Genomic DNA, 21,500 nt, shown 5'->3' with positions numbered 1-21,500 from the left:
GAAAGAGGTAAATCTGGCGAGTGTCTGGTCGGGGTTTCATAGCACCAAGAATTTCCTTAGAATGGGCAGCTCTGTGTCACGTGGGGGCTGTCGGAAGAACCAAGAAACAACCCAGTGCCCCGTGATCAAGTTCTCCCAGCTTCAGAGGAGAAGGGAAAACTCGCGGAGCATTAATATATGAAATAATAATAATAATAACAATAATAATAATAAACAATAATAATAATATTAATAATAATCTGACCGACCGGCAGCATCTGTTGGTTTTAATAATGTTGAGGTCTCTCAAGAAAATAAGACAAAAACAAACGATAAAATCAAGAAAAAAGACACGTGGCTGTAATGTTTCAAGACCTCTGGCTTCTTATCAGGCTCTGAGTTCAAGTTTCAGAAATCCACCACCGCCTCCTGGTATTCTGGAATCTTCTAGGGGCCCTTCACGTTAGCAGGCCGGGCAGCAAGGCTGGCGAAGTAGGCACACTGGGAGGGGTCACACTGGCCAGGGGGCCCTGGTGGGCCCGGGGGGCCGGGGTGTCCCACTGGTCCTGTCTCCCCTTGAGGGCCAGGAGCCCCAGGGAGACCATCTTTCGCATAGCCAGGTTCCCCGGGTTGACCTGGTCCAAGAAGAAACAAAAAACAAAAAGAACAGAAGGTGTTTGGGATCTTTCTGGGGAAGAGAAGCCCTGGTCTCATTGTTTCCACCCAGTGTGAGCTCAGGACTACAAACGCCCTCAGAGAAGATGCCCCATGGGCTGGGAACTCTGCCTGGGGCGATCCCAATGAGCCACATGGGCACGGGGATGCTTTCACTGTTTGGAGTGGGGCAGTAATCAGGGCGGCCTTGGAGAGAAACCAACAAGGGCAGGTGGGGTGAAGGGGTATGGGGCAGGTGAGCAACACGGCCTTCTGTGTTCTCCCGCGGTTCTAGGAGACGCAGCTGAATTGCAGGGGGGTGGGGCATCAAGGGCGTACATTAACCGTCAGCCCCAGTCCACGTGTCATTAGCAATGCCTGATGATGTTCTATTTCCCAATATCCAACTTGTCCCAAATATTCTGCAGGTCCGAAGCCGGTATCTGTACGCTAAATGTGAACTACGTACTTGGACCACATTCACCTCTTCTGTAAATCATGGTCCAAGACAGTAAAATAGGATGTAAGTCACTGACAGATAGATAAGCCAAAATTTAGACTCAGAGATATTACCTATAGACAAACTTCTCTTTCTTCATTTATTAAACATCATCAGGTCTTATATAATCAATCTATGTCCCTTTTTGCTTTGGCCACCGGGGAGCTCATTGCCAAGAGTATGGCTAACCCTATCACCTTTTAAGTCTCCATGTTGGAAAATCTGAGTCTCCCTATAAAAGAAACAAACAAAAGGTATATATTCCCCCTCAAAAAGATCTTTAGACATTTCATGAACTCTAAAATTCATGAATGCTTTGGTAGTCGTTATTCAATCTATGGTCTTGCCTCAACCAAGGCTGAGACCGGCAGTGTCACAGACTTCTTCCGGGAGAGTCACTGAAGAACAGTCATTCTCCCAACCTCATGCTCAGACAATTTCCTCTTCTGAAATGGTTTCTCTTCGGCCTTTTAATCTTTTTTTTTTTTTTTTTTTTGGAATTGCCTTATTTAAAAAATATTCCTGGGGCACCTGGCTGGCTCAGTCAGGGGAGTCTTGATCTTGGGGTTATGGTTTTGAGCCCCACATTGGATGCAGAGATTACTTAAAAATAAAATCTTTAAAAAATAAAAAATAAAAGAATGGAAAGTAGCCTTAATATTAGAAGCTATTGGAAAGTAGGCAAGTTGTTAAAAATAAACATTGAATGTGTATTTCTGGTTGACTTCTCTAATGAGAGTAGCAACACACATCTCGTGCAGGAAATTTGGAAAATCAAGAAGCTGTACATACTAAAATGAGAAGGACCTATAGGTCTCATATTCGGAAATGACCTCAGGTGATCATATAAACTAGAATTAAATCAAAAGAGGAACTTCAGTGTGGTGGAATTTGGTCATAATAAATCAGTCTAGTTTCCTCCACTTTCTACTCGTACCCCTTCCTGGGCCATCACATCGCCGTGCCCCAGAGATCTTTCCACGCACCCACCTTGTCTGGGTTGCCAAACGCCGAGCCCCACGTCCCAGGGAGCCCTCACCACCCCCTGCCACCTGGCCGGCACGCCCCAACGTACAGCTGAGAAACGGTCATGGGGCATCAACACACACGTGCTGGAAAAGACTGCACGTTCAGGTGAGTTGAGAAAACGTCGCCATAAACAAAATAAACCTCATTTGTTCTGTGAGGCAGTGCATAGGCGAATCCACGAGCACCGGGAAGGAGTCAAGGGACATACAGTTCCCCAGTCTTATCTAACCCCAAGTCCATTTTCCTCAGGACCTTTGCACAGAATAACCTCAACAACTCATGGACTACACGACAGTTTGCTGAGTACATCAAGAAGCTGGCGCTTCAGAAAGATTCGATAAAAACAAATCTGTGAGCGTCTCTCCTCTCAGATAAACCCAGCCTTGCTTCCCAGCTGTCCCCGGGGCGCTGCGATGTGTCACTCCATGGCAGAGGGCCACCCTCCCTGAGACTCCGGACACTCTCCCTACCTGGGATGCCGGGCGGGCCCATCTCGCCTCGGAGGCCAACTCCAGGTGCACCCGGGTCCCCTTTGGCTCCTCGCTCACCTGTGAGAGAGATGTGACCTCTGATGGGAGGGACGCAGGCTGAGGGCAGAGGCAGGGAGGGGCCCGGGGAGCAGATGCAGGGTCAGTGTGGGGCCCCGTAGCTTTCCGCCTGCCCAGCCCGACTCACACATCCTGCACACTGGGACTCGAAGTCCTGCCTGCTCGTTGACATACACTCACACTCAAGCATGCACTCAATCCAGATACACGCCTATGAGTACCTTCTAAATGCACGCTCAGTGACACAACATTGGTGCAAGCCCATATCGGCCCGACTACATGCACAGAAATGCACATTTACACCTATGTTAGCAAATACATATGCACTCTCATATACACAGACACGCTCAAACACGGGCACACAGATGTGCACAGCCACACACTCTCTCCCGTGCACACTCACATGCATCCCTGTGGCCCCACACTCTCCCCCGCCCCACACACATGTCCGCCTATATCCATTCATGCTTGCCTACACTTCCCGTGTTCTCATAGCATTTCACTGGAACTTGTAGGAACTGGGTGATAACAATAAACAAACTCAACACTCCAGATCCCACGGGCATGTACAACCGCACATCTGCCCTCAGGAAGTTTCATATCCGGGAAGAGGTGAAACCGGGCACCAAGATCAGTCTTATTCAGAGCAGAACGAGGGTGAGTTACGAGGAAACGCAAGACTATATTTGAGTTAGTACCATACAGATTGGATTAAACTGTCTCAATTTTTTTTCATCATTCATTTTTTTTGCCATGTTGTTTCCAGAAATCTCCTTTATGCAACATATTTTTTTTGTGACCTAAATGGAAATTTTGCTAGTTCGTGGAGACTTTAGACCATCCTCATTTATTGCTATAACTGCCACACGGGGTCAGTTCTGTCCGAGTCTCAGGTTTCCTGCGCTTTATGCTTTCTTGTTGACATCTACGTCATGCATTTTGTTTTATGAACCAAAAGAGTTGGGACTTGAGCACAAATTCAAGAAAAAGGATTTTTAGTAGGAGAAACATTACAGGGAATGAATGAATGAATGAATGAATGAAGAACTAGTAAGGAAGCAGCAGGTGGAAAGAGGAGGGTGTTCGGGACATTCATGTCAATACTCCCCAGTGATGGCCCTGCTGTTGCCCAGAGTGCCCACGTCCAGGTGAGACATCAGTGTGAGGGCTGGAGCAGTAGCAGCCCTTTTAGCCACAGCGCCAAACCACTGTGTTCAATTCTCAAGCTGGTGTGCAACGGCCCATGTGCCTGGAGACGGCACGCCCCACTCCTCAGCCAGCTCTAATCTCAGATGGGGAAAGAGGGCATTTTGTGTCGCCCCTGCTCTAGGAGAGAACCGGGAAGTGGGAGGGAGCTGGTTTGCTCTCCTGGCAGAAGCATATTTTTACAAAAATGTCAAGTATGAAATCCTCCTGTACATATGAAAACATTACATGATGCCAAACGCAGAGTGTTACCACGCCGGAGGGGAGGAGAGTGGGACCAATTAGGGACATTCAGCCAGAGCGTGGTTCCTTCCAGCCCTCCTCCGTGCCAAGCACATCTCCTCTGGGTCCCCACTCACCTTTGGGACCCATGGGTCCGGAAGGTCCTTCCAGACCCCCCTGCCCAGGCCGCCCTGGCTCCCCCATGGGGCCCGCCCGGCCTGGAAGCCCATCTTTTCCCGGAGGCCCCGGGGGCCCAGGTCTGCCTTGAGATGATTTCACGTGTGCTGGTGGCCTCTGGGCCAGGAGGTAGGCGAGTCTGGCTGCAGAAGAGGGAAAACAGAGATGCTCGTGAAGGAGGGTGACGGACAGGAGACGGGCCGGAACTCACTGTGCAGCTCAGAACTCGGGAGACCGTAGCAGCGTAGAACACCAGCACGATCACCCCCCACAGCACAGCCAGCACGCCTGTCCCAGGGCAGCCCCCGGCGAGCTGCCGACCTCCCTGAGCCTTCACGCCCTTGTCTGCAGAATGGAGGCCATGGAACCACCTGGCAGGCGTGAGGACACGCAGGCGAGATGAGGCACTAAGACCGTGCTCAGTGGACGCTGGTGGCACCAACCACAGCGTGACTGGCGGCGGGAACAGAAGGAGAAGTTACAGTAATTGCCCGCTGGGGAAGGGAAGGCTGGGCTGAGACCCCGGGGCTTACAGAGCCGTGGAGAGTCACCTTTCTCATCTATACACCGCAGGGCTGGATATGTCGTCATCGAGGAGCCTTACATGCCTAAAACGCGAAGACTACAGAACTGCCTAAAAACCCAGAGGCCCAATGACTTTCCACCGCACCGGGGACACTGTGTGCATATGATGGCCCCCGAGAGACCGTCACACGGAGTCGGGCCCAGCTTTTCTTCCTGCGGGAGGCTGACTCAGTCCAGAGAGGCTGGGGGCTCGCCCACGGCCCTGGCGTTTGGTGGTAAAACCAAGACAGAGGAGTCAGGGTCTTCTGAGCGCCCTGGGCATGAGCTTCCCACGAGCACCGTCCTCCTGTCTTCCTGCACGAGACGGCAGGGCGGGGATCGACACCCGAGTGAACGGGTTCACTTCTCTGAGCCCTGATTTCCGCATCCTTAGAGTAGAACTGACGCTTTCTCTTCGAAACACTGTTCGGAAGGAAGGACTCCGCCCAGCAGATGCTCCATCTGAACTTCTTCAAAACGCATCTTGTCTCTGCTCTTGGGTTGGAAACTCCCCAAGGGCAGAAGCCACTTCTGTCTCTGGTAAACTTGATACTCAGAAACCAGAGCTCAGAGATGCCCACGGGGGAGACCTCGGGACACCACCTTTCCAGTGACAACTGCCAATCCTGCCTGTGGTTTCTTTCCTTTCTTCGACCCACGCCCCCTGCCACCTGTCCCAGGTAATGATCTCGGGCTCTCCTGTGTGTGGAGAGGGACCATTCTGACCCGGACAGTCTAAGAGGGCTGGGATGGGGGCCTCTTGTCCAACGCTGTGTCCCCAGACCCAAATCACAGTCTGACACACGGTGGGTGCAGAGAACTCCATGAGACATGAGCATATGAGTGAAGGCACCCTCCCATCTGGTCCATCTGGGTCCTGGAAGAGTTCTGGATGCCGGACCTTCCCCGTCATGGACTGTCCATGACTTTGCTCCCCTAACAGCCTCCAGCACAGAGGAAAGTGGGGACAGCTCCCACTCAGGAGAAGGTGGTGGGTGAGGGGAGGGATTGCAGCCGACACACAGATCCTGCTCGGGCACCAGTCAGATCTTCCCCTTCTGGTAAATCTCACGGCATCTCTTCTCCTAACATTCACACATGCCTCCTGCTCTTTGGGAGCTTCCATGAGCCCCCTTGTGAGTGCTTAGGAAACCATCTGACCTACAGCCCGCCCCACATGCTGCCGTTACTACTACCTTCCGACCTCGCTCCCTCCCCAAGCATCTGCTATGTACCAGGCTCATGCAAGACTGTGGGACTTAACAATAAACCAGTACAGTTCGATTCAAAAGAAGCTAGTTCCGTGAAAGCACTATTTGTTCCTGCTCCCCTCGGGCCTGAGGGCAGAGGATAAATGACCGATGGCCGCAGAGCTGGTTCTGGGGAGGGGAGGCATTCACGTGGAGGTAAAGACAAGCTCTGGAGGGGGTTCTGTGTGTCTCGAGCCTACGCGGTGTTCATCACGGTTCTGCATGGTTTCTACACGTGAGCTGCCCTCCGCGATCCTTTTCCAAACTGGGCTGGGGATGTACTAAAGGGTGCAGAAGGGACTGCTTCCCAGGCTCTCAAGACACCTTTATGTGTCCGGCTGGGGTCAAGCCCAGCTACTCACTTTCCAGCTGTTTCTCAAGTTCTTCTTGGATGAGCCGCCGCAGGGTGTCCACGGAGGGGGACTCCCCCTGCAAGGGAGGGAAGGTGGAATTACTTACCTCCCTGACGGCTCCAGAAACCAGGAGGGACACAGGCAACACGTAGCACATTGTCCTGGTCCCATCCTTATCACACCCTGAACCGCCTCCCTTTGACTTGGTCACGTAGGCGGCATCCTCCTACTGGATTCGGTGACCAGAGCCCTCTGCTGCCACCCTCTCCACTCCCTTCCTACTTCTTAGCTGCACCTTCTTCCCTCAGAAGCCATTTCCCCAGCGCTGACCGGAGAGGTCCAGCCCTGCATCCCTCCCTGCCAAAGCCCCGTCCACTTCTGGGACCCACGGGCTGCCGCCTCCACGGAATCGTCTTTGATTTCCCTGACCAGCCGCTCGGCCACCGCAGCTCCCAGGGTCTGGCTTTCCTTGCTCCGTTCACCTTGGCCTTACCCAAGTGCCTGACCTGCCTGGTGCCTGACTCTTGGACGCTGGTGAGTCTGTGTGCTGTCTCCGGCCTCACAGAGCGACATGGGATTCTTCGAGGAATCTGTGAGAGCAGCCCTCACGCCACCTTGGCCAGACCCCTCCCTCTTGCCTGGCTCCTTCAGGGCGGTGTCCCCACCCTCAAGGGTGAGGGTCTCCCGGGGCTCCTGTCTGCAGCACCAGCACCGGGGACAGCGGGGACAGCGCCCAGCATGAGAAGGTCATGGATTCCGGGTCCTTCTTCTGGTTTTTTTTTTTTTTTTTTCCCCTTTTCTGGTCCATTCTCCACGCTCATCCCAGAAGTTCCATCACTACCCACAGCAGCAGGACTAGGAGAACTCAGCGAGGACCCAGGGGGCCATGGAAGCATCCTGCATCCCGCGGTTCCCCCTCCTGGACTTGGCTGAGAGCCAGGCTCCCGAGAGTAACAGAACCACAGGGCCTCAGAGCTGCCAGGGACACTGGAAATCACCCAGACCTGCGCTCTGAGGACAGGAGGCCCCCCAGGGGACCACAGGGCTGCTGAGGGGGGAAGGGGAGCTCACGTGGACCCAGAACCCATCCTCCAATCACTTCTACCCCAGGTGGCTCTGTTTTTTTCTCCAATGTGTGCTCACGTTACAGGTTTGTGGAACACAAGGGATCTGTCACTAGAATAAACTAATCTTTGAGAAAAAAAAAAAAAAACCCTGAACAAGCCCGTCCTTTCACGCCCCTCCCCACAAGTCTGAGGCAATACCAGCAGTCTTACCCGCAGTCCTGGAAATCCTGGCTGGCCCGGAGGCCCCGGGGGCCCGGCCAATCCATTCTCCCCAGGTGGTCCTTGGGGGCCCATCAGGCCCGTGTGGCCTTTGTGACCAGGGATTCCAGGGTCCCCAGGCTGGCCTTTCCCACCAGGAGGTCCTTTGTCACCTCTGTTCCCGGGATCTCCCTAAAGGAGGGGAAGAAGCAGCATGTCAGTGAGCAGGGCACCAGCAGGAGCACCCAGTATAGACAGACCCGCTGCAGCTGCGCACACCCCCCTGGCCCCCAGGTCGTCTCCCCTGGAGCCCTGGACAGGAGACCTCAGTCCTGGGAAGCCTGTGTCTCCGAGCCAAGACAGGTGAGGACACAGGCTCCGGACACAAAGCCACCTGCCACCATCACACAGGTAGTCTGCAGAGGACAAGATGAGAAGTCTAATTTCCAATCCCAGTTTGGGTGGCTTCGTGTGTGCGCCTCGAGAAGGCTCGCCGCTGAGCCTGACCGCCGAGTGGCCCCTCCTCCAGTTAGCTCTGTCAGCTGGACGGACAGAGCTACTCTTTCAACAGAGGCTCCCCCACTTCGAGGTGACCTCCTGCTCCCTACTCTCCGTTTTTGTGGGCTCACATGGGATGACACGGACCAGGACTCTCTTCTCCCCATCTCTGACCCAGACTCTGAAGGCCTGGATCAATGATTTGTTAACCATGATGATCAACCGACCACCCAGTCCCCTGCCCGATGCGCTACTGTGCATGTGACCAGCAAGACTTGGTTGTGGGTGCGTCCAAAACAGAAAGCCACGTTGGTGAGCTCAGGGTGTAAGCAGGTAGCAGTAGGGGGAAACGAGGGGAGAAGCAAGATGGTAGCTGGAAATGGGGCATGGCCAGGGACATGACCCAGAGCCAAGGACAGGGAAGACTGCAGGCATGAAACTATGACCAACCTATCAAGGAGAAACAAATAACAGACAAAGTCTGATATGCCCCGGGACTTTAACAAAAGGCAAATGCAGATTTATAACACAGGCACCCGCCCGGTTCTGCGTGCACAGACTCTGGAGGACGAAGGAAAACATCCTGCGATGGACTCTGGGAAGGGGACGGGGGCCACGATGGGCACCAAGGTAGAGGAGCCCCTACTTTTCCCTTGCCTCCGCTTTTTTGCAAAGTGCAACGGTTAACTGCAGGTCCGTATTGCTTTTCCAACAATAAATAAAGGACCGTGAATTTTAAAAATGAATTTAGCCAGATCTGAGGGACAGTCCTGACTTAAATTTCTCAGACGTGATGCGTTTCATGGGACCTTCGTCGTCTCAGTGATCAGGGGTCAGTGATGGTCCTGGTGCTCTGTGCTCCCCAAGTCCAAGGCCCCATCATAGCTGCGGGACAGAACTTCCTATTCATTAAATGTCTCAATATCACTTTGCACGGGGAGGACTCGTCCCACACTTCAATGTTCCCAGGAGTGCGAAGGAATGAGGAGCTGTCAGCTCCCTGGCAGTGTTCCACGAAACCACTTAACAGGGAGAGGGTGATTCTCCGCTTATTGATTAGGTATTAGAGCAGAGATTCTTATTTGTGGTCTGAACTCCCTGGCTGCCAGCCAGAGCTCCCAGGGTCACCTACATGGCCCTGCTGTGGGGGATCCTCAATGCCTTCTCAGCCACACCCCCCTTCCCCGTCTCTACCCTCAGGAACCAAGGGCCAGAGTGCAGAGGGATCAAGTCACTCGGAAGGAAGGAGGATCCAGAGGGGATGACAATCTCTGCCACTCTACTTCCAATGCTCTGTCTCTGGCCTGCAAGAGAAACCCAGCTCCTCCCCAACCCAACTTGCAAAGAAAGCAGAGATAAATTCTCGGCAGGACCACGGAAAACAAGCCAGGGGTGGAGGGGGGTGGTGGCGGTGACAGTCACAGGGTGCAACAGTGTGAAAGGGGACGGCTGACCGAATGGAGGGGCGTGGGCCAAGGAGATGTTTAATTCCTCTACAGGGAGCAGCAGCTGTCACAAGTGTTGGACGACACTCCCTCCCCCCACTGGCATTTCGGGGGGAGAAAAAAAATACCCAAACCAAAAAAAGCTCCCCCTGTTGTTTTTTGGAGGAATGAAATGTAAAGAAAGGCTTCCTGAGTGTGGCGCCAAGGCGATTCATTATGGGAAAAATCTGTTCCCTTGTCACCTCCAGTGACAAATCTGGCTCCTGGCAAACCGGCATTTTGGGAGCTGAGCACGTCATGCCCAGGCGCTTGTACAGGGAGAGAGGGAAATCTGTCACAAGTCTCAGAACACTCGCCTTTGAATTTGTAATTGCAATGATGTTACTCCTTAAAATAACATCCAAAAAAAAGGGAGAGGGGAATAACAACATTCACTACAACCATCCCTTCGTGGGCTAATGATTTTCCAGGGAGCAGCAGACTCGCAAGTTCTCTGGGCTTGGCTGTGGCTCGCTGACCACCAGCGACAGAGCCCCTTGCAAAGGTCACATTCTGTAACTACCTCCCCACTTACCCTGTCTCCTTTGGGCCCTGGCTCTCCGGGCTTCCCAGGCGCGCCCTGCAAAGAGTCCAAAGGAGGATGGTCACGGAACCAGGGCCATCTATCTGCAACCCTGTGTGCCAGGAAATCAGCCCCCCCCCCCCCGGAGCTCCCCTCTGTCTGTCCAGACACACCAGACCTCACATCCTTCCTCCACTGTGTGCCTGGACTGATGGCACCAGCCCTTTCAGGATTCCTCCTCTGCCTTTTCCAGGATAGATCCCTCTTGCCAAACACACTCAGGAGACCCCACGGGGTGTGGACTTCGATGGGGGCTCACGATACCCCCTGTGGCCTGGGCTACCTTGCCTGCCGCTGACTGGAAGGACCTCCGTGACTCCTGCCCCTCCTGGCCTCTGCTGCCCGCCTTCCTGCCACCTGCAGCACACTCCCCGCTGTCCTGCACGGAATGTCTTTGCCCCCCAAATGTATATGTTGAAGCCAGAACCCCCAGGGTGACTATAAATTAGCAGGTGGGGTCTTCAGGAGGTGCTCAGGAGTAGATAAGTTCCCGAGGGTGGCCCCGTGATGGACACAGGGAGACAGACATCAAGACCAGGGGACCGGTTAGCCTAATTAGGGAAGGATGGCGTACCGTCTGCGGATGACTCGACCTTGGACTTCCCAGCCCCTGGAACCATGGGAAATGTCTGTTTCTCACCACCCAGTCCAGGGTAATTGCGTGGCAGTCAAGCCAACAATTCACTATCTCTCTGTCTGCGATCAATCCCGCCTGCCCTTCAAGCCTCCCCTCCAGGAAGCCCTCCCTGACTACCAGCACCTAGGAACTAGGTACCGCACACCCCTCCCGGAGGGCAGTCACTTTGGGGCTGGAGGACACAGCCCTGTAGCTCCCACTGCTAGGGTCCTCCCTCTTTCCTTCTGTGACCCTCCCCAGCTGAACCTCTCTCTACGCCACTTTGCCCCCCAGTGCCTCTGCCACCTCCCTTTGCAGAGCTTTGGCTAATCCCTCTGGCCAGCATCTGCCCTCCGCATGGGTTCCTGGGCCACCAGCTGACCTGTAACTCCCATTGTCCCTGGACGAGGTGGCAGAGGTGTTTCCCTTTGCACAATAAGCACCTGGAAGGCGGGTCCTGGGCTTATTCACCCCTGGGCTCCGCTGTGTCCACCCGAACCCCACCATGCACTCGATTCAAGAAGACAAACTGTGGGGCTTGACACGGGGAGCCCCGACCCCATTCACTGCACCCCCTCATGCAGGGGCTACTCATAGCCCCTGTTTTCACAGGGTTCACAGCCCACAGCCCACGAGCAAGAGGTGGGCCCAACTGATTCTTATAAACAGGCCAGACTCTTTGATGTCTCTAATAGAAACACGACAAGGTGTTTCGGGAGGCCCGGGAGAAAGTGCATACTGTGTGTTGGGAGGCACAGAGACAGGACCAGGGGCCGTAGTGTGCAAGGGGCAGAAGGAGGCAGGAGCTCACACGGGGGACACTGTGGGTCAGCTCGGAGCAGAACTCGGGGTCTGCTCCTAGACAGTGGGGAGCTGGTTGTGTCTCCGCTCTCATCAATCCAGGGAGCGGGAGGAGGGAGTATTGGTGAGTCAGCCAGCGATCTGCCCCTGAGTGGAAAGCCTGGCTGGGCCGCGGGCAAACACTTTGCAAACGCAGGGCCATTGGATCCGGCTCTCACGGAGTCACCAGCCGCCCTCCCTGAGCTGAGAAAGTAACCCGGAGCCGCAGAGTGAGAAGGGGTCTTCCTCTCGCGGGGGCGTGCAGGCTCGGGAGCGGACAAGGTGGTTAACTAGAGCATGGTTTTCTCCGTGTCCGTTCAGTCTTTTGTTTCGCATCAACCGTTTCTGCCACCTACTCTGCGCTGGGCTCTGGGGCTCTGACCAGCAGAGTGGGGTGCGGGGACACTGCACACTGGGGCACCGCTTTGTTTCAGGTCATGAAGTAAAGTCAACAGAGGCAACATTTTGGCACAGACCTCAGGATGAGTAGGGCCAGGCACACAAAGGGGTGGGGAGAGGTGGGAGGGATTTTGGAAAAGCGCCCCGACGTGTCTGAGAGCTCTCGGCGTTTTCGGGGAACGGAAGGGCCAGAGCGCCTGGAGCTCAGAGGCTGAAGGATGCTGACACGGCCAGGGCATCTGGACTCCTGCTGGGGCACGGGAGGGCGGAGGGGAGGCCGGCCTGGGAAGCAGCATGACCTCATGTGTGCTCTGCAAGCGGCTGCAGGCAGGCAAGGACTGTGGGGACAGGAAGAGGTTGGACACAGGGGCCTGTGGGTGGTCACAGCCATCGTGCAGGAGTCAGACAATGGCAGCCTGGATCCAGGTCCTCACAGAAGAGAGCCAGACAGAGTGGAGGCACTTTGGACTGGCCACTGACAGGACTTTTTGATGGACTGGACCCAGAGCCAGGTTAAGTGACAGGCTGTCACGATGGTGCTCGGGACCAGTTGTCTCATCTGCAGGTCCTTGTGTGAAACTAGACAGGATCTTCATGGTGACAGCAGCACACCAAAGTGAGGGGGGGACCCGGCCGAGCCCATGCCTGTCACCGTCCACTCCCGCATCCCCCACAGGAAAGGGTGGTCGAGGGGAAGAGACCGTGCCATACTTGCCTCCTTGCCCGGGACGCCCTTCTCTCCCGGCTCTCCCTACGAGACAGAACCAAGTATCAGGTACCAGCTCGTCGTCACCAAGACATTTCCACTCAAGTCATGTTCCAACAAAGACGACAATCGATGGTCCAGCCAACCAAGGACGTCGCGGACAGACTTCCCGAGTCAGCCTGGGCAGCAGGCGGCCAAAAACGGCCCCAGAGTGGGTGGGGGAGCCGCTGGTTCTGGGCTCCTCTTCAATGGGACGGCTGGACTCCACCATGAGGGTCTCCGGGACCCTGGCTTTCAAGAGCGTCTCGTGGTTGGGGGGGTGGGTCCTCCCGGGAAGCAAGCTCCGGGTGTGAAATAAGACACCGGGGACCCTGGGCCCTGGAGCTCGCCTGTCCGGGTTCAAACCCTGGCTGCTGAGCCACTGGCTCTGTGACCTTGGACACCTGCCTTGTAACAGGTGGCCAGCTGGAGTGACTGGGCTGGCTGGGTGGCGGGGGCACCCTCGGGGGTCAGAATTAAACTGGAAGAGGTGGACGGAACATGGGTATGCTTCCTCCTCTTGCATGGGGCATACCGCCCTGATCCGGGGATCAGGAGCCCACGGTGTGGACTGTGGCATGAAGAACGCACCTGGAACTCGGGGGGACATGTTTGAATCCCTCAGCGTCCCTCTGCCCAGAACCCGAGCAAAGATTCCCCAGCAGCATCTCTGGATCTCACATTCTAGGCAGGAGGCCTGGGCTCAAGCAGCAGCTGGAGTGCCGACTGACCACGTGGCCTCAGAAAACCCCACCCACGTGTTCTGACCCCACAACCAAACTCGGTCACAATTGCAGTGATTTTGAAGGGTCCTTGACGTTCTAGGATCAGAGGTGTGCACTCTAACATCCCCATTTGAATAATGGCAAAGCTCAGGCACAGAGGCTATGAGACTTGCCCAAGGTCCCACACTTAGGGAGCATGGAGTGGAGAATCCCACGCAGCCGACTCCTGAGTTCCATGTTGGCCAGCGCACAGTGTGACTACACACCTGGTGACACCACCTGAGCTGGGGGACCCGAGGACAGCCGGTGGTGGGAAACGTACTGCCCTTGAACCTCCCCGCAGAGCAAGGGATCTTGGCCCCCAGGGAGTTGGCTTACCTGAGGCCCCCGGGAACCCAGGAAGCCAGGGAGTCCCGGGCTGCCATGGTCTCCTTTGTTGCCCTTCTGGCCCTGCAGAGGGAGAACAGACATTGATTCCACAGGGTCCCGGGCCGGCCCAAGGAGACTCAGAGACCTCGTAACCCCGCTATATTCTGAAGACCTGAGCCATCGACTGCGAGAACACCTCTTTCCTGTTTGGGAGGGCAGCAGGTCAGGGAGAGGCATGGCTACTGTGAGTGCTGCCAGCACCGTGGGGCTGGCAGCAAGACTAGAAGCATCTCTTTCCAGCCAACGCAATAGAAGCAACATGGGACAAACACTGAGCAGAAACACTGTTGTGTGTGTGGTCTCTCCAAGGAGCCCACCAGCAAGGTAGCACACTGATTCCCAAGAGCACAGGGAGGCTCATGGTTTGGCAGGATGGCCTTTTGGCAACAGCTCTGGGGACCCTTTCCATTCCAGCCTTTCCGGGCATGTGTGACTCAGCTCTCCTGGGGCCAGCTCTGCACAGGGCGCGAAGCCAGGCTCATGGCTCTGTCCCATCCTGTCTGCTGGGTCTTATCAGTGGTGACCAGGCCCATGCCACGGCTTCTGAGAAACATCATTACATGGGCTAAGGAGCTCAGCTCTGCTGGTGTAGCTGTCCCTGGTCTAACAGAAAGAGGCATCTCCACTAGGGTGACCAGATGCCCGGTTTGCCTGGGAAGAATGGGTTTCCCAAGATGCAGGAGTTTCTGTGCTAAAGCCAGGAAGGTTCTTGGCCAACCAGGATGGGGCCATCACCCTCATTTCCACAATGACAACAGTTGGCTTGCCAAGTGGTCTGCCCAATGCCTCAAGCAATCGTTGCTCGACTCACCACGCCCCAAGGAAAGGTGGTCTTCTGAACAGAGTTGCCAATTTTGGCAAATAAACATACAAGAAGCCTGGGTGGGGAGGAAACTTGTGGACAGGATCTGACTCACCCAACCCCAGAAGCCATCAGAGAACCACCTTCCCCAGGATCTCCCCCCTCTACCAGACCTAATCCCAAATCCAGGGACCTGGATTCTGATTGCTCATGCCACCCTCTTTCCACTACCCACAGATCCTACCCATCATTCCTTCCTGCTCTCCCCATCCCACACCTCCTGACCACTAGGAACACCCTCTTCAGCCAAGTCTGTCCTAAACCATTCCCATGTTATATACTTACCCTGTCACCTGAGATGGGAATGGCTGGAGATGTCACCCTGTCTGACCATCCTCTAAAAACATGCAATGTCTACTATGCAATCTTGTTATACATTTTTTTTTTTTTAGTCCTTGGTAGGTTTTGTACTTTTGAGTGCCTATGGTAGTAGACAACAGAGATCCGGTGTGTAATTGCATGCATTTCAGACTTTGAAAGACATCCTTATTGGATCCTCTTGCCTCCAGCCTATTTCCAGCTTTCAAACCCCTTATTTTCCCCTAGATGCTTCTAGCATAGAAAGCACACAATCTGTGATAGGAAAAGATGGCATGGCCATTTCAAAGCCTGCCTTGATTCCACCATACAGCAAGGATGGTACTCACAGGACTTCCTGCGGGGCCAGGGTCTCCTGGAGATCCTGGTGATCCATTCTTACCCTGGTAGAAGAAACACAAGTAGTCATCTTCCAGGACTCTCCACCAGGATATCGAGGAGCAGGATGGTGGAAGAGAGTGACTGCCGGATGTGGAGGACCGATTTCATACCTGCAGCTATCATTCAGGCCAGCGTGGCTCTCAGTAAGCCACGTCATTACTCAGAAGATGTTTCTCAACTTATAAAAGGAGTTTGTAACACTTAACTCATAACATTATGGAATTAAAAGAGTTTGTGCGCATGATAAGTGATAAGCCTGTGAGTGCTGCCCAGGGCACAGGCATAGGAAATAATCATGACCTCATCTACCCATCCATCCAACCACTCATCCATCCATCCATCCATCCATCCATCTACCCATCCATCTACCCCCATCCACCCACCCATCCATCCACCCATCCATCCAACCACTCCTCCAACCAACCATCTATTCATCCGTCCATCCATCCTTTATCCTTCAACTCAGACGGACATCCTTCAACTTCTTAACATTGTGTCTTAAGGAGACACACAAAAGTGTTCATATCAGACAATGCTGTTCTCAGCTTAGGACGCTTGTCCCTGTGCTGATTTCATTTTACTCCTCTACTAGGGGCACCTTTATCCTGAAGACTTGAGGATGATGACACAGATAAGAAAAGCAGCCATGCAGAATCCTACAGCTACTAATCTGAAGGTCCCTTCACTCCAGACTCCAGCACTGACCCGATGATGCCAGCATTCTCTGACTCCGATATTTTGTGCATGCCCGTGATTTTGATAAACGCACTTCACCAATAAGATCCTTGGTAGTGTAAAACTCAGAAAGTTTAAGAACTCCTCTAGCTATACCTTTGAGGATCAGACAAATCCCTAGTAAGCCTGAAGTTCAAAGCTTGGCATTAGCAGACTGGGTTGGTCACTGCCCCTGACCACCACTCTCCTCCTTCTTGGGAGCCCCCCGACCCCGACCAGATGGCTGTGTCTTCACCTGGCTCTACCTGGCTAGTAGTAGCCTAAAGAACCTATGTATCCCTCCTCTCTCTACGGCCAGCATCTAGCACAGCATCAGACACCCAGGAGGCAACTTGCTGGATGAAGGAACTGAGAACTTCCCAGGAAACCACGCTCCATTGACCCTGTAACCAAAAATGCTAACATCCTATGATCTATAAAGCACACAGTCACCAATGGAGACACATTACACTAACAAGAAGCTCACCCTGCCTGAGGACTCCCTCCCTGCCAGGCGTCCCACGCACAGACTCCTAACAAACGACCGATACAAACACTGCCGTTTTATAAATGGGGAAACAGAGTCACAGAATGTCTTCACCACCTGCTTGAGACAGGAGCGAAAGGGCTGAGACTGGAACCCGGGAAGCATGGAGCCCAGCCGGTGCTCCCCTGTGCCTCGTTAAGCACATGGCTCCTGGTAGTCATGATTAAACAGGGCTCAGGTCTTCCAACAAGTGTGCGTGTGGTTGCGGGTGATTCATGCAACACACCTCCCATCCTCCTGCCGGGAAGCGTGAAGTGTGGCTGTCCTTGTCCCTGTACCACAGATGAGGAGGCCGAGGCACAGAGAGAGCACAGCATCTGCCCCGGAGGGCTGCTGTTAGAGCAGCCCGAGGCTCTGTAACTTCCCCCACTTACCCCTCCAGGGAATGTGGTAGGGCGGCTCCTCCCGGCACCGCGCTCCGCCCACCCACCAACCCATCTGTGTCCTTCTAAAAATATGTGCCGTGGCTCATCCCGATGGTAATTATCTCTCTCCTCCTGCTCCCTCCGGATCGCAGGAAAGATAAGGGCCAAGACGCATTAGCATGCAGGCCAACACAGGGAGAGATCACGGTGGAACAGCTTGGGGCAGCCACCCGTCACCTGTCGGGGTGCGGGAAGCCCGCTGGGGCTGGGACCTGGCTCCCTACTGGGCTGTGGGCCACTCCTCATCCCCCACTTGTCCTGAATGGAAGCCACAGCCCGCCCTTCTTCAACTGCTCTGTGCTCCAAACTCCTGTCCCGGGCCTCCTCCTACCAGCCCCCATCTTTCTGAGAAGGGAACATGGCCCACATATGCCCGGTGGGTCTTCAGCGGCAGACTTGAGTCAGATTGCCTGGATGTGCGTCAAAACCCTGGCTCTGCCACATAGTTGCTGTGAGATCTAGGGCAAATTACTTGACCTCTCTGTGCCTCCATTTCTCATCAGGTGGCAGGGACCGTAGTAGCACCTGCCCCATAGGATTCGGGGGAACTCCATGAGTGAATTAGGTACATGTTCCCGTGGTCCCTAGCTAGGGACCTATACTCAGCATCTGGTTCAAGGTGGTGTGGGGAAGGCCGATCCATTCCAACTGAGCGAGAGAGAAGTCATCATCGATAACCCAGATCGTGGCAAACTTTAGCAGTTTACTGTTGGTTACAAAGTCCTTATAGTGGTTGCTCCGAATTGATGGGAGCAAGTTAAAAAAACATAAAGTGCCTCTGGAGACCTCAGGCTTTCCCCGCCTCCTGCGTGTGGCATGTGAGGCCCTGGGCTTCCTCCCCTCACCCACTCTGGACCCCTCACTCACCCCCACACATGGCTTTCCCCTCCCTTTTCTGTGCCCCTGAACACACTAGCATTCACCAAAGACTTACAGAGCATTACTTTGTGCTAGGAGACCCCGCAGGGGACTCAGAGTCAAGCCTCCTCCTTCCTCCAAGAGCAGAGCCCAGCATGGAGCCCCAGGGTGACCACCGACCGCGTACTGGGTGGGCCCTTTCTGAGGGCTAAGCGTTATTCCATCATTTCACCAATTTAAATGCTGGATTGCACAACTTGCCCTCACTTTCCAGAATAGCAGAGGCCCGCATCCACAGAGCAACTAAGACACAGCCCAACAGCAGAGCTTGGGGGAGGATGCTCGATGATGGGCCATAAGGGACCCCAGTGGCCGCCACTCCATGCCCGCAGGCTCGAGACCTGGGTTTCTCCACCTTTCTGTCCTTATGCTCCTGCCTGGCCTCCTCATCCCACATGGAAGCTTAAGACCACAGTTTTACAGGATCTGTTTCTGGTCTACATGCATATCTGTGTGTGATACATAAAGAGAAAGGGGTTTTGGCATCCCAGGAACCAATGTTTGCCCCCTGGGAGTGACAGCACCCCCTGGGAATGCATAGCCCAGAGAGCTTTGGGGCTGGCCCCCAGGCACTGTCATTGGTGAAGACCCTAAGCTGGGCATAACCTCCGGGTCCCTGCACATCATGGCGGTGCTGATGCCCCCAGGATCGGCAGGCGGACCCCGCCAACGGGAGAGTGGACGCAGAGCACACCACTCAGCGGCACAACCCCGTGCATGCTGTCGGATGAACAAAGGCCACATTCTAGAGAGAGAAGGTGGGTGCGGTCAGTGAGCTGCTGCTGTAGAGCGGGACATATGAAGCCAGGGCAGCGCTGGAACCCAAAAAGCAGGAGAACCCTGCTCTTGAGCATGGATATTGCCCTGTAGCCAAACCCCAGCACACAAGGTATCCATCACTACCCACATGGGACACCCGCCCCCCAGCTGAAAGGCTGCCTGCATCCCAGTCTGAAGACTGTCCTCCGTGCCCTTCCTCAGCCTACTGGGACCCAGGGCTGTGGGTGTAGAAGGCGTCTGGACACCCTGTCCCCTGACAGGTTGCTGAGTTAGGGTGGGGAGTGGGATGTGAGTCACTGGGGCCCCATCAGGGGAGAACGTGGCTCCTTCTGGTGAGATCCAAAAAGATGCAGCATTCCAATGCCTAAGATCTGCCCCGGGCACCTCCTGTAGGGTCCTGGAGACAAAGAACATGACCGTGGCGGGTGCAGAGCACTGAATTTGGTGTCAGAAAGTCTTGGATTTAAATCCCGCCTACAGCGCTTACCAGCTGAGTACCCTGGACCCAGGAAGCCCGTACGCATCTAGGTTATTCACCGGTTTACTCCACACTCTCTCTCTCTCTCTCTCTCTCTCACATACACACACACACATACACACACACACACACACACACGAAACAAGTCCGCCGCCAAGATAGAGTGCTGTGTAAGGAACACATATTCTATCGGTACGCTTATACGTGCGCCGGAAGTGGTTTAAAATACACACAAGATGCTATCAGCGCTGGCTCCCTCTGGAGGGTAGGGGCTGGGCTGGAAAGGGAGTCTTCTTTTCATTTTAATTCTGCATGGTTCCTTTCACCGTCAGTACGGATCAGAACCGCGCTATCTCAGCATAGGACCTCATTCGGAAATGAAGTCACTGCGGATATAATTAGTTTCATGAGGTCATTCCGGAGCAGGGTGAGCCCCAATCCAACACCGCCCGTTTTCTTATACAAGGGGGACATTTGGACACAGAGACAGCCCCACGGGGACAATGCCAGATCAAGAGGGAGGCAGAGATCAGGGCCATGTTCGCACAAGCCAAGGAACGTCAGAGATTGCCGGGAAGCCACCAGAAGCAAAGTGGCAAGTGTAGGAAGTGAGCGTTGTTCCCACAGCCCTCCGAAGCCGCCACCCCGGCCCACATCTCAATCCTGGACTTCTGGCTTCCAGTAAAATTCTTGGCCATCCAGCCTCCAGAATTGTGGGACCACACACCTGTTGTGGAAGCAACTAAATGTGTGGTTCTTACGGCAGCCCCAGGAGGCGAATACACGGATCACACACTAGACGTGAGTATGACCTAAAGGGAAGTCCTCCAGGGAGCCCGCCATGCCAGGTCGCTGCTTTCACGTGTCTGTGTTGAAGGTAGGTGGTCCCCGAAAACAGCCTGGGCTGTGGGTGGGAGGCACCCGTGGGGCTCGGGCCATAGTTCTTTCCCACCCGCTCTGACACACTGCCGTTTGTAAACAACGCACAGGGTTGGTGAACCAACCAAGCGTCACCGTGGTAACAGCCTGAAATACTCACCGGAGGGCCCCTCAGTCCTTGGGGACCCTGTGGCCCTGGGGGTCCAGCGTCTCCCTGGAACAGAGAGACATCAGGTTATCACAGAGTGGCTGCCCGGGGGGGACAGACAGAGACAGCTTCAAATGTGGGCCAAACTTTATCTACTTCCCCAAGAGAACCGACTAACTGTCCAAACGCTCCATCAATAATCTCCAGTGGTTCCGAGTATGGACAGACTCATCTCCCGCAGAGGAGTAAAGGCGGGAACACGCTTTATTTATTTACTCGCTTCGACACTTTGCCCCGATCCCACAGTGATTTCCCGTAGCACCATCTCGAACTAAGGGAAACCAGCAGAGAAGAGAAGCCGCCTTGCAGTTCCGTTTCTGACTCACTGGACAGTGACCCGACCCACGCTTGACACAGTCAGAAGAACGCTACCCATGGCCCCAGCCTCTGCCAGAGGCTAGAGTGGTGGCGACTCAGTCCCACCTTATCTTCCGAGCGGCCTCACGGCATGTAAGTCTCTTCCACGTTATGGATGAAAACCCCAAAGCACTCAACCACTCTAGGAATGGAGCTTTGCCTAGAGCCCTACCTAGAGCAGGGAAGGGAGGGGAGACAGCCTCTGCCCCCGGATCTGGCATCCTGGGCTCCTGTCCCAGCTGCTCCCTGACCCTCGGTGGGAGCTGAACTCAGCCACAGTCCTGCCTGGGGAGCTCCTTCCATATGCTCTGTTGTAAGTTGAATTGAGAGGGGATGGGTTTTTCAAGCTGTTCTTGGGCCTGGAGGGATTGGGGTGTCTTTGGGGTTGGGGCTGGGGACAGGTTCCGCCTGGGTCAACGCAGCGGCTGTTTTTAGCTGCACAAGGGGTGTGACCAGGTTTCTCAAGCAGACCCCACCACTGAGGAGAGACACGGATCCGGCAGGTGTTTCCTCTAGACCCTTCCAGCTCTACCGTCTCACGGTAACAGACCAGCTGAGAAGTCCGTGG

General features: G+C 54.6%; 1 protein-coding gene across 1 annotated transcript in view; it reads right to left on the bottom strand.

The window, feature by feature from the left end:
* Window positions 1–230: 230 nt before the first annotated feature.
* The window catches only part of COL22A1 (collagen type XXII alpha 1 chain), a gene marked incomplete at its 5' end in the record, with an annotated part of 228,133 nt that continues 206,863 nt past the window's right edge, over window positions 231–21,500 (bottom strand). Inside the window, 10 exons of the mRNA XM_080800193.1 lie at window positions 231–614; window positions 2,632–2,709; window positions 4,275–4,457; window positions 6,491–6,557; window positions 7,759–7,938; window positions 10,264–10,308; window positions 12,882–12,917; window positions 14,015–14,086; window positions 15,575–15,628; window positions 20,528–20,581. Of these exons, the coding sequence (XP_080656319.1) occupies window positions 427–614; window positions 2,632–2,709; window positions 4,275–4,457; window positions 6,491–6,557; window positions 7,759–7,938; window positions 10,264–10,308; window positions 12,882–12,917; window positions 14,015–14,086; window positions 15,575–15,628; window positions 20,528–20,581 (957 nt within the window). The 3' untranslated portion in view covers window positions 231–426. The remainder of the gene's footprint in view (window positions 615–2,631; window positions 2,710–4,274; window positions 4,458–6,490; window positions 6,558–7,758; window positions 7,939–10,263; window positions 10,309–12,881; window positions 12,918–14,014; window positions 14,087–15,574; window positions 15,629–20,527; window positions 20,582–21,500) is intronic.

The sequence above is a fragment of the Martes martes genome (genome assembly GCF_963455335.1).
Source record: "Martes martes genome assembly, chromosome: 4".
Lineage (NCBI taxonomy): Eukaryota > Metazoa > Chordata > Mammalia > Carnivora > Mustelidae > Martes > Martes martes.
The sequence above is the reverse complement of the archived record's forward strand: the minus strand, read 5'-3'. Positions and strand labels throughout refer to the sequence as shown.